At 38.6% G+C, this 14,017-nt stretch overlaps 1 protein-coding gene across 1 annotated transcript in view; it reads right to left on the bottom strand.

Annotated features, from left to right (window-relative positions):
- Window positions 1–14,017, bottom strand: part of LOC109479649 (arginine-glutamic acid dipeptide repeats protein-like) — a 90,027-nt gene that overhangs the window by 54,509 nt on the left and 21,501 nt on the right. The window contains 1 exon segment of the mRNA XM_019781635.1: window positions 6,939–7,009. Coding sequence (XP_019637194.1) covers window positions 6,939–7,009 — 71 coding nt within the window.

Below are 14,017 nucleotides of genomic sequence, written 5' to 3'. Positions count from 1 at the left end.
TGCAGAGGACACCCTGAATAAACTTCTTCGAGTTATGTTTGCTTGTAGGTGTGACGGGAAATAACGTTTAATGTTTTGAGGAGAACCTGTATAAAAAGACCATTTTAACCAAATTTGTGTGCGATTGTCACCCTACACAAACTTTGTGACTTGTCAGAGGAGAAAAGCAGTAGCATGAAATTACAAGAGGTTTCATGTTCTTAGTTTAAATCTCTTATAATTTCAGCCCAAGGATTACTTTCTTCATTGACAAAATCAGCGTGGGGTGATTAAGATTGGATTGAATGTTTGGAATTATCTCTGTACACTTCCAAATCCAATTAAAAACAGTGACAAAATTATGTCAAATTTATGGACTGGACGAGCACAACAAATCTCCACTTTCTGCAGGGTAAGACGAGACATGTAAATGTACCAGCCAGGCCAGGTCACAAGCTGGATTTACTCCAGCCGCTCTGGGCACGAATGAAGGTCGAGGTGTGACATTCGGTCATTAGTAGGTCACCCAAGGTCGGTCAGGGGAGACAGTCCTGATGTTAAATATCCAGACTGGCTTCAGGGCAAGATGGCAATCTTTAAGTCAACATAGCATCAGGGAAGATTAAGGAGGATCATCCTATAAATGGGAAGATCAAGTATGGAAAGTAATGGACTTTATAATCAAGGATGGAATCAGGTGAGGACAGATGGATACCAGGAAAGGTCACAGCTTTCTCTGGGGAGTTGGGAATCATCAGAACAGACAGGCCATATATTTACATAACAATGCTCAGTGGCCTGACATGAAATAGTGCATGTAATGGTACCTGCTCAGGTAGAAATGATGGAGCAATGAAGTGTGATAATGTCATCATCGTTCTAGTCTAGGTGGGTTCTCCCATTACATTCACATAATTGTATGTGGGATAACTGACTTGAGTATGGGCTACATTACAGTTTTGATATCTTCATACCTATACTTTGCTTAAAATAATTCCTTATAAAGTTATAGCAACACTTAAAGACTGTTGAAACTACAGATCAACACTTAAAAAAACACCCATCTTCATGATGATCTTATTCTTCAACAGTTTTCATTTATAAGAAAAATGCAGATACAGCTGTACTTAATTCTCACTTACAAACTTCACAAGACAACACACTTTCCCAGACAGCAAGGACCTTCCATTTTTCCAATGCTGTACACGTGTCAGTGTATCTCATCTTTACTTCCATACAAATGAACACCAAACGATCCAGTTGGTATTTTCCTCAGGCGTGTAACTCAAGCCCTGAGCTACAAGTACTAGGCTGCTTCATCCAGGTCACATATATACAGTACAGTACAAACTTGTACTTCCATAATCTAACATGGAACATACATTCCCAGTGAGTACTGTATTATTAGGTACACTGGAAGAAGGACATCATTAGCACTTGTTAATTGGTCCCACTGCACAAGAAGGCTACTTCAGCCTCCCAGACCTTTAACTAAACTACAGTAAAGATGAACCCTACATGTATGATGGCTTCATAATGTGTAAAACCTACAATACATGTACATGATGGGTCAGAGACTCCCTAACGTACACTACCTTCAACTGCATTCATAATTTTACTCTTGGGCTATCATATAACTTACTCAGTTTTCATTTAGCTTCTAGCAGCTTTTGAGTTGTTTGACAAAAAAAAGCAAACATTCTACAGGCTTCTTTGACTGAAAAGTATCTCACAAAAACTGATATGAAATGGTTACTGGACCAAACGATATTCCAAATTGCTACATGTAGCTGAAGGGTTGGCTGATACAGAGTAGAAAAGATTTGGCCAAGCAACATCATATCTCTGATGTCTTTCAGTACATCTACAGTTTGGGTAAAAATTGAGTCTGCTGAGATTTCCATCTCCTGAATGTAAACCAGGATTTCATGTAAGAAGATACTTTTAAACTGTCCCATTTAACATACACATATGCATCAACTTTAGAAGTACCCAAAGACCTTATCAACAGAAGATAGCAGATGGGATTCTGAAGACTCAGCCAAGGGCAACATTTCACCTTGAAAAGACCTTCAAGATAGAGCTGGAAAGACAGTCGACCTTCAAACCTATGCTTGCCGCTGATCCCCAGAATATGCCTGGCAGTCCAGGCAGACATTCCAGAAGATCCAGATTACTATGGGATGGAATCTCTCAGTCTCACACTTTAGAGACGGTGTCCATCATTTGAAGAAAGTGATGAAGATGAGTATCATTTTCTTACGACATGTCCAGCTTATACTGTAGATAGATGAAAATTAATGAATATAGTCACAAGTAAATCTAATAAACCTTTGCCAATGACAAGCATAGATACCTTCAAACTACTAATATGTCATGCCCTGACTCCATATGTACCTAGGCCAATATGTATGTAGTGTTTTAGAAAAAGACAGACAAATGTTTAATGTACATCATGCCAATACGCCATTTACATTCATTTTTATGTAGGTATAGTGCCTAGGAATAATAGTATTATTGTAATGACCACACTCATTCTTGCCATACATTGTAGCCCGTACAACTTTCGAAGCAATAAAGATCATCATCATCATCACTTATGGCCACTGGTATTGAGCATCATGTATTCTTTTACAGTTTCCACACACAGAAGCTGTTCATATTGGCAAGCGAAGTTGAAAAATAAAATCCTATACTACACAAGACGCTTTTTTTTTTTCAAAACATATTTATTAGATGAAATTTACATGAACAGAGCTTGATAAAAAAAACTGTTAAACTGCTTTCTGTAACTAATTCAATTTTGGTATAAAGGCATTAGTTCTACCCCTGCAAGAACATTAAAAGAATGGTTAACCAGACTTATACAATTGTAATCCAATACCTCCACCCCCCACAATAATGGCACAAAAGTCCCTTATTGAATTTGCCAACATAAAGATTGTACACATATATTGTGTGTATGGTGTTCAAATTGATTACAACGCTTCCATTTCCATAGAGATTTTTACACTCCTGCCTCATACATAATTCCATTCAATTCTCTTTATTCAAATCATGTAAAAATCCCCTTAATCTGCAATATATTACCCAGACACTGCTGTTCCCTTGTGTTTATCTCTCTAATGCTCTTTACCCTCCCCTGCAGCCAAACAAGATAACATCCTCCTTTACTTCAGCTTCATCGCTGGCATAAATCGCTGAAAAATATACCCCAAGATTTCATGGCTCCATTGCAGGCACTCAATTTCCACTGCTTCTCACTATAAAGGCGGCATCGGCTGGTGATAGAATCCTGCTGCAAACATTCCACTCAATCAAACACAACACAACCTGTCAGTCCATATATATCACTTTCTGTGGATCTCTCTAAATGAGATATCTCCTTTGAATTTGTTTTCTACAGTGTTAACCTCTGAGAGGTGATGTTTTTGATGCTCACCAGCGGTAAAATGCACCACTGAGAGCATTCTAGTAATCAGCAAGCCCTGCTGTCAACTAAAGCGTCTTTTGTTGCCCCCCTGCCCGCAAGCTATACCTGATTATGTGCTCACTCACTCCAAATTACATATCCTTGCTGTTTGATTAATTCTTGCCTCCTGGCAATTGCTCCCATTAGGAGCAGTCGGATGCATTGCAGAGCCGAGTCCTGCGCTTGTGTAAATCACTCTTGCCGTTTACAGTACACTGTAGCACACTGTAACCCCTTTCAAGTATATTCCTGCACATTTATTGAAAGGGTGGGCAGCAGCCATGCCAAGTAGAATCCAAATGGTGCCAAAAGAAAACCACTTGCGTTGGGAGACAATTGGTAATTACTCTCCGACTGATAATAGGTTGTCACCTTTGCATCTGCCTCCTGGAGATTACCACAAAGTATTTTTCTCTGTCGCCGCATGAGTAATACATGTAGAGCAGGACAAAACTTCCCCTGTAAATAAAGCACTGGTAATCCCCCAATGACATGGACAGACGATTTACTGGTAAACTTGAAGTGAGAGCAGATGACTCACTGGGTTGATACATGAGGGAGAAAATTGGTAGTGACACAGTGATCTGAGCCAGACAATCAGGGCACAAGAGGGATGACCCAGGTCGCGACCCCGTGTGACCTGTACCTTGACAGCCAATCAACCAGCATGGGTTTAATGGGCATGTAACATACCATGATAAAATATGTCACAAATTTGGGGCTTTTACAAACCTCAAGTATGGCTAATAGCTCCTGTAGCAGGATTTACAATGAGTTGTTAATGAAGTTGCAGACACTATTTTTAACTTCATAACAAAATATCTCGTATTCAAAAATATAATTTTTTTTTCTTCCTCCTTCTCACTGTCAAAAATAACTGAGGAAAACTACTTGGATCATTTGCATACATGCAAGCATACTCACATGTACATATGTATGTACGTTATTAAGTTTCCTGCACACACATTCATGTAATCATTACCATAACAATTTATAAGAAAACTTTTATCTAAACATTTTGTGAACCCCTCCTTGGGTATCACACTGACAGATGCATTATAGGCCATAAAGAAAAACACTTAGTTCCTTGCCCTGCAGTAGATCTTTAAGAATCAATAGATTAGATCTCTGATCCATGTATAATCGTCAAGTACTTCCATTATCTTCAACCTTTCCCTTTGCAGGTGAAAAATCAATTACGTATTCTCTCTGCTCTCTGTTTTGCCAATGAGCCTTGCGGTTACCACTAGGTTAATGTCCAGAATAATCCAAAAGCACCCTTGTCACTAAATAGCTGGATGAACATTTGGGACACAAAGGTTGTATTTCCCATCACCATGCACCTATTCAAACAGAGCGGCCAATATCAAGAACATGTAAAGAATTGTTGATTTCAGTAGAGTGCCTTTCAAGTATTGTTGAATCCACTGCCTATAGAGCAGTGATATTACGAGGGACAGTCCATTAGTTCTTTGGATGTACTGACCTTAAATCTTAAAGGAAGCAAATAGGATATTTCTCAAAGTAACATTTTTAAGATCTCCTACTTGTTACCGAGTGGCACCGACTTGAAAATCATAGAAGCTGGCCAAATAACAAATGAACATGCATATCTGAAACGGTCATATGGTTCTATAATGATAGGATACAATGTCATAACTTACAGCGGGCGTTCATTTCACAGAAAACCAAATGGCTTTCCAAAGGTCACGTTACCCATCCATGCTGGTGAAATACCTGGCAGGATTACCACTGGTCACAGGTCACTGTGTGTGTCAGGACCTAAACCCACCAGGAAGTGCTCAAAACCAGAAGTAATGTTCCTTCACAGTATGTTTAATGTTTAAAGTGGTACTGTATCCTTCTATAGCCCATCTGGTGTCGAACTACTGTACACTTTGGCGGTGAAAGATCTATAAAGAGCTGGGAATCTGAATTTGACATGCAGAACAAGAAGTCAGAGATTTTATACCTCCACGAAATATTTTTGTGGAGTTTTTGTGAATATCTGGTTTTACTCATTATTGTGATTTTCTCTGTCTACCTTTCTATGCATTATCTTTGCTGACAGACTCCAGGTCAACTTCCTGCTGGGACCTAACTTCCTGTGTCTGATCTTTTGTGGTCTGTAGTTAGATGCTTTCACTCCAGGGCAGGGTATACCACACACACAAACACACACACACAAAATAATACCTCTATTTTCACGGAGGCAAATGTGTCTTTCAGAGCCCATCAAAAAGCAGTCACACTGAAAGATGTACCTTAGCTACCCTACTATCAGAAAATCTATTCTAACCATTTCTCATTTGTGAGAAAAAAGGATGCTCAGATGTTAACATTCAAGGATTGCACATAGCTATTCTTGGCCTAAGGGTTACTCTTTCTTCTTCAGTAACTATGGCGATAAGGCTTGATTTATGGGGAAGTTATCAGCACTGCTGTAAAGGAATAGTTACAGAGAAGGTAATTTGAGTCAACTTTTAGTACAGGTGTAAACTTCCATACTTGCAGGAAAGAATGCCATGAACCACTTGACAATGTTGTCTGCTGTACAGAAATCTACAGCAACAAACTCAAACATAAATAGCAGTGAGTTCATGTGGGGACACAACGTACCTGCACATGCTGATTAACAGGTGTTTAGGTGACATGTTGACACCTGTATTTCACACCTGACAGAAACTACACAAGGGTGTCAAAGCAAAGCTTCTTATGGTTCAGGTCACTGAAATCTGTTGACAGGCAGATGAAAGCATCCTTATCCTAGCCATGAGGTATGACCTTGGAACTTTGGAAGGGCATTTGACTGCAATATCACCAACCAATAACATCAACTCCTCTACTAATATTCTACTCTAGGTATATAAAATCAGATTTTAAGTCCTTATTCCATGACATTTTATGAATCTTTCTATCATTTAATAGTGTTTATTATCTGTGCACTCAAACATAGATACAAAAGCAAGTGAATCATTGTGCCTTGCACTCATGTTTTGGTTTAGTGTAGTTCTTATAGTTATACTGTTGTCTCCATCTTATAACTCAAAAGATTACAAGGCAGCATTCTTTATCATAGAAGTGTATCTGTATAAATCACATTAATGTGTAAGTGGCTGAAACAACTAATAACAGACATAGAACCCCCTCACTACTGACATACATTGTACATGGACAAGCCCATGTGCAGTATCTGCACCTGTTAACTGCAATTACCACATTTTAGCAACACACACCACCTTTGTTGGCTTGCGGTGGCTTGATATAGATTACCCTCAACAACTTGTGAAACCTATAGGCCCCACATATCTCTCTGCAAGTGTTGTTAACAGTATCTAAGTAAGAGGTCCCCATAGTTTTTGATAATGTATGAGGAGGTTAATCAAGGCATTTTGTTACACCCTACTTTTATCAAGGATGTTATTTAATTCCAGAGGTGCCACCTTTACAGAGTGCCAGGTACAAGAGAAGAACCAGCTGGACTCACCATGCGGAACTCCTGGATGGAGCAGATGTAGTAAGGGTTGTCTGCACGCTGGCTGTCGATGTACACACAATCTGGAAAATAAATAAAAAAACTTTTATAAGAACTGACGAAAGTCTTAACGTTAAGGTCTTGTCATATTTTGCTGTAAACATTTGATAGATCAACAGCTTTGTGAAACAAGCCTGTTATCAACAGCATTGACCTGAGTTTCAAAGTTTGAAACTACTGTTAAACATTGCAAACAATGTAGTAAGGGTGACAATTACCGGTAGTGACTCAATACATAGTTTTCTCTGCTCCATGACTTGGCTCTATCATACATTTGAGCGCAGGAATACCTGAATTAAGTTTTGAAGCACATATATGTATATCAACAATATACAAGAAAGTTATTGTGGGGACCAAAAACACTTTACTCCACAATCTGGGCATGTTGGGCCCCAGGGCATACATAAAGTATAAGCCATTGCCACCTTTACGACACATCCCCGTATTTATATTTCCTTTAAATCTTGCACTTTTAGTGTGAGCTACTGGCATCCTTACGATCCATCTGTACCATCCTTTTAAATCTTGCGCTTTTACCTATAACAGCGACTAATGGCTTCCCTGCACTAAATCTACCTATCACTACATGAATGCCGATTACAGTGCTCAGTTGACTGCTGGCAATAGCAACACTATCAGCACCGATATTGCGACAGCACATAGATATCATAATGCTGCGCTACTGGAAATCAATAAAGCCATTATAAAAGTTGATATGGATGGAAGGGTACTGTTGTCACCAGCTACACTTGTATATCTTCTCAGTGCTTTTCTGAGGTGCATTAAGGGACCAGCCATCAATAATATGGAGGGGGACAAAGAGGTCAGATGAAAATTATGAAACATATGCTGTTGTTCTTATCAAGTTTATATCAAATAATGTATATAATATTATCTTCATATTAGATGGGCATTATGGAAACCTGTTATGATTAAAAACCAATAATTGTTCATATTACATTACTTATTGACCTCTAATCTATCATCAAAGTCAACATGACTTCATGGTCTCCTCCCCTTGCCCCTGTGTCCAGCCAGATAGATAGATCCAAATTTCATGAAGATTTTATTGTACCAACTTCATGTCTTCATATTTCAGTAAAATATTGTTGTATGCGAGTTTCTCGCTTGGAATTAAAAAAGGGTATTTGAAATGAAATAAAAGTTTTGCTGATTCTTATCATTCTCAATCATCAAACCAAAAACACACTGATAAGCTTTCTTAACATGTATACACAAACAGAACATCTGTAATGGGTCAATAGTCTAATGACTTGTTTACTTTCCTCTATTCCTTCTTTTTATCTGAACCAAATGGGTTGGAAGAGGCTCTGCAAAAATAACACCCTGTGTGTTACATTAGAGCATGTAATCACCTCACATTTCAACTGTTTCTCCCAGGCATATCATCCAACAACAGTCCTTCATACCATTACAGAACAATGCAAAATTTGTCACCAACCAAACAACAAGCTGTCTTCACTTCCCAACCCTTTTCCTAATGGTATTTTTGCAGCTGTTCAGGAATCTAAACATTGGGGTTGTGACATTGTGGGGCTCCTTTCAGCCACCCATGACTGACCTTTGACATACAACACTGCAGCCATTGATTGTGCCATGCAAAATGTGTAAGATGAGGGCCTGCCTACGTATGACACAAGGGGGAGACCAAAAACAGCTACATTGGGGTTGACCATGAACTAGAGAAAATGAGTGGAATGAAGGAATGGCAAATTTTCCAAATAAACTATTAAGTAAGACTTTTGATTGAAGTATAACTGATCTGCTGAGAAATGTGTCGAAATGGCAATTTCAGTCTATCAACAAAACGTCTGTCGCAGTTGATGGTGTATGCTATTCTGCCTTGCTGTTTAAGTGTTACCAAAGTTGATTATTCATGACCTGTTACTATGATATGGTTAACAAAACTTTTCCATTGCTTCTATGAAAATGATGGCCTTTACTGATCAATATCAACATAACATCATACATGTACATAGTTGAAGCAGGGGGATGAAAAAATAATACCTTTTAAGTTTCATACTTGAAGTTGAAGCATTACAGGTAGGGTGAAAAAATTGCAAGATAAAACTCAGACTTCCGCTCCTTCCACGAAGGATTTCTAATATGCCTGTCTCCATTGGCACTGAAGTATTTTACGGGGTGCAATTCTTTTCACACTTCCAATCTTGAATATGTGAGGCCATAAAGAAGTATGCAGTTATGTAGAGCACCCATTTAAATAAAAGATACAAAGATTTATCCTAACATTTCAAGTGCCAAAAATTCTAATAATATCTGCACTATTTACGATCATTTTCAACCTGTGCCCCAAGAGGTGCATTTTTCCTACAGACATGCCACCTAATCATGTGACAGATGATGCACTTCATGCCAATTTAATTTGGAATAATGTAATTACATATGACAGGTGTTCCCTTGCCGCTCTATTTACCAGCCTGGAAAATTTCACAAGGATCCATTACCATAATTACACATCTTATACAATATAATTCACACTTATACGTAGTATGCAGATATAATTTTACTGTGCTTGAAGGGAAACCATTGCTCTCAGAACCCATAAAGGTTTACTTCCCATTTCATGTTTCATGATACAAGGATGATAACATGTCCTACATACAGACAACTTAAAATATCCGACATTGCAGCAAGACCAACCACCTTGTCGAAAGACATTCCCATCTCAAGAGAAGATGAACAGATTACCCTCCCTACTGGTAAGGATGTGAACGGATTTTCCTTCACCACAATAGAGACACAAATATGGTATGACATTCCGAAAGATTGAAAAAGCTGGTGATAAATTCAATACCGTGCATGACTGCTCTTTATCCCATCAATACCCTCCACCTGACAGTCGTATAAATTTCACATGAACAAGAAATAGATGTCTCTATTCCCAATTTTGATGTCTTGTGTACAAAAACCTGCAAGTGCCAACCAGAGGAAGAGCTGTGCAGCATCAAAAATCAGAACAGAGAAGACATTTAAAAGAAATGTTAAGCACAAGGTTTGTAGCAAGTAGTATTTATGTTATGACCTCCTGACACTCCTCCAAGCTCGACCTCTATGAAAAGCGGCCGAAATAGCGGCCGATTAGAGCATGTAACACAGTTACAGATCAAGTTGAAATAAAGGCTCAAACAAACGAACAAAACAAGAGGTCAAGTTACAAAGTTATCATGTAAACAGGGAACCAAATGACATCTTCATTCTGAATGTTAGATAAGACTGAAAGGGATTTTTCAAAACCTAACATTGATAACCACTGCTCCTACTGATGAAACGTGGATTTTTACTGGGAACATAACAAACTGTGATGAGTTAGGGAAGTGAAATACGGCTAACCCGCATCTCCCGCGATTCCTGGCCAAGCTTTCACACAGATCACTGTGATCGGTGGGGGAGAGTTCATGAAAATTTGATTGAGTGAATGAACAGAAGGCTGGGCAGCCATTACAAATGATACCAATTGACGCAGCAAATTGGCCAAATGGGTTGCCTGAACTTCTGCTATGGGGGAATGAAATATTCCGATTCAACTTTATCGCATTTACCTATTTTACGGTGCAATGAGGAAGACGTGTCGGGTTAATTGACTTGTAGGGAGGACGCCGCCAAAGGGCGAAGCTTTATTGTGATGTTGGCATTCTGAGCAACACCTGAAGTGTTCGAATTTTTATAGCGATCAACTGCCAGTAATGGCACGTCTCTAGCTTTACAAGGTCTGCAGCATTCTGCACAGTATGTCTGAAATTAATCTGCAGCCTGGGATGTTAAATGGTTTTTGTGGGATTCTCGGTGATGTAATGTGCCAGTCAACCTTGGTGGTGAGCTGTCAATTTCACACAATTATGCTTTCATAAACCAGTTATAACCGAAAATTTCTCATGCTGGTCCCAATGGGCCTTAGAAAATCAATTACATAGCTACCACAACTATTAAATCTATCCTATCACCAATGTATCAAAGCACAAGACGAAAAATTTCTTGGCTATATTTTTCCAGTCTATAACTTTCCTAGTTTAATTGTATCCTGTTTTGTGATGTGTTCAAAATATCATACAAAATGCATAAGCAGACAAAAGTCAAAACAATCTTTGGGAGGATACATTATGAGCATATCACTGTCTAACAAGAAAATGTGCAAAAATGTTTAGTGAAAATGGCTTGATTCACCATCTCATAAACAAATAGATTTTGTTTGAGGAACATATGACATTTACGCACGCTGTCCTTTTCCCCATGTCATCAGGCCGTGCTAATCAGTGGGCTGGAACCAGATTTCCTTTACACACACACAGCCACTTGTGTGAGACACCCTAAACTATCACCTTTCCTGGTTTTGTACTGTAGGGGTACAGTAATTGTAAATCCTGTGTCCTATACTATTCTACTACACACAAACAATTGCCTGAGACAGAAATAACTCCTTAGGACCGTTCCTGAGAAAAGAAACATAGGTCAAGATGATTAAGAAACAAGCACAAAGGAAGGGTGTCTTCCTAATTGTGTTTTGTTGTTACAGGAGTTGGTAACAAAGAAATACATGCAGGTGTAGGTGTTTTTTGTATTGTCTGGACATGACGTCACAGTGAACATTCTCAGTCTCACTGGTCAGTTCTGAAACTAGAACTTACAAACTGTGAAATCATGTCTGGAGTCCAGACTATGAATTCTGAGCTGCATCTAAGGGGCATGTAATAGCGCAGACATATGTACGTCAATTGAATTATACAATCCTTTTTTAATACAATCAGAAAATGTTGTATTTTGGTGTCATCATGCACTTTAATCTCCATGACATACTGTTTCACATTTGCAGTATTATAGCTTGATTATAGCAATTCAACAAATTTGTATGTTGCAGGTGAGAACCCTGCCCAAACTATAAACAATGAATAATCCCTAATTTTCACCCTAATCTGTCATTAGTTGTTGCATTGACCAGCCCACCCCTTTACTCATGGTATTAATTACTATGTAAGCAGGGTCATGGGTACACTTCTCCAGTACTGAGTGTGGACAAACACACTCATAATTTACCTGATAAAATTTGAATTGACTTCACCAGCAGAAATCCATACAACAGTACAGGTAGTAACTCTTATCTCCAATCTCCACAGTGTTTTAGTGGGCATGATTTATAATCTGTAATGCCTTCCTTCTATCTAAAACAGCTGTATGTAGCTGATTAGAAGGCTCATGCTGGTTTTAGGGAACTACACCCTAATAGGGGAGGTTCAGTGATGATGTTGGAAGAATTGTATCAGTAAAGTTCATCTGTGCTTGTAGTTAAATAGTTCAGGGCTATAACTTTCTTCCAACGCAATAAGTACACTAGATACAACTTCTAACTGTACTGCAGAATTCCTCAGAATTTAAATTGAAAGCACATATTGCATTGCAACAGAGTTCAAGCTCTGAACAATGTTGGAGGAATTGTATTATAAATTACAGCATTTGAAAAGCAAGACAAATGCTTACACAATAGATGACAATTGGTTTATTTTCACAATTGATCAAATTGCTTTTCGGTTCACTTTGAGTCTATTTATACATACATGTAAATTGATTGCTTCATTCAATGCATTTCTTTTCAGATCTATTCTTGTCATTGGAGAACTTTTTCCATTAGATGCTAACTCAATTGAAAAGTAATCTTTGCTGTACATGTAGTTTTCAAGGGTCAGTGTTTTTGTTTTCATTCTTCCTTACCCAACCCTATGCAAGTATTGGAATGCCCCTGTTGAGAGTATCCTCTTTCCAGGTCTCTTATCAGTAATTAAAACATGCTTACAGGTAACTAATTACTGTGATTATGGTTGGACAAACTCTAGCCTGTTTTCAGGCTGGGTTACCATAGGAAACACAAAACTATAACAGCGCTAGTCCAGAAACAAGTATTTGGCTTCTATCAATAATGCCCAAAGAAAAGTCATTCTTTGTAATTTTCACATCTTTTGACACCTTTTTGAATACTACTAAGCTACACGCTCCATAAAGTTGCTGCTTTTTAAATGGAAAATACCCCTTTTTTTGCAGGAGGTAAACAATTTGGGATGTTGGATTTACATGAAGTCATGCTAATCCCTGTGTTGACAAGCTGCACTGGTCCAATGGCTAGCTTAAATACTGTGTTCTTTTCCTTTGTGTAACCTGCCCAATCTCAACAAAAAGGTGACTTGTTCGTGTTTGACTTGTCAGGGGAAGGGGACAAACATTCCAGTAACATAACCACCCCTCTTTATGTATTAACAGTCCCCGACTAGTCAAAACAGGCTTATGTGTTACACTACACACTTCAATAAACATATAGCTTGTTGCAAAAATAAAAGCTAACAGCCCAGCATGGCTTCTAATGAAGGTATTTTCCCTCAGACAAAGGGAAAGGCCGTAGCCTGTCATGTAGAACAAAGGTGAGTATAATGGGTCCACCTGGCTTCTATTGTTTAGTGTCCTGATACTGTGGTTCAGAGGAGTTCTGCCAAGGCTTTGTCATGCAGAAATCGATGATCTAATGAGATAAGAAAGGGTTCCTGAATAGAAATCTTTGTTTATCTTGTGTTGTTTTACCTGAATGATACATCAATGTCTCTGTGTACAGCACATAACATGGTCATCCTGAAGTAGGTACAAAGCTACAGAAGTTTGATTTCTGTGCCATTGCTTGCCAGCAGCACTCCGTGATCCTCTCTGTACACGAAACAGGTGTGAAAGTGACAAGTGAAATCCTATAGCCTCCTGTCATGTCAGATAATGACTTTACACCAGGGCACACTGCATTACAAAGTTGACATTTAGCACAAGGGTCCTTCCATTTTACAACTTGACTGGAGGTAACAGACAGGGATTTTATGTGCTTATCAAAGTTCTTTGGTTGGAACATCCTCCTTCCATCCCCCCCTCCCAACACACATATAATATTTTGGGGATGTTTCATTGTTGAAAAGGGGAGAATCTGAGAGCAGTAAAAAATTCAATGGCAGAAATTTATTGAACTCCCC

The sequence above is a fragment of the Branchiostoma belcheri genome, unplaced genomic scaffold (genome assembly GCF_001625305.1).
Source record: "Branchiostoma belcheri isolate BF01 breed outbred unplaced genomic scaffold, Haploidv18h27 scaffold5, whole genome shotgun sequence".
NCBI classification, from domain to species: Eukaryota; Metazoa; Chordata; class Leptocardii; order Amphioxiformes; family Branchiostomatidae; genus Branchiostoma; species Branchiostoma belcheri.
This window is presented reverse-complemented; position numbering and strand designations above follow the sequence as displayed.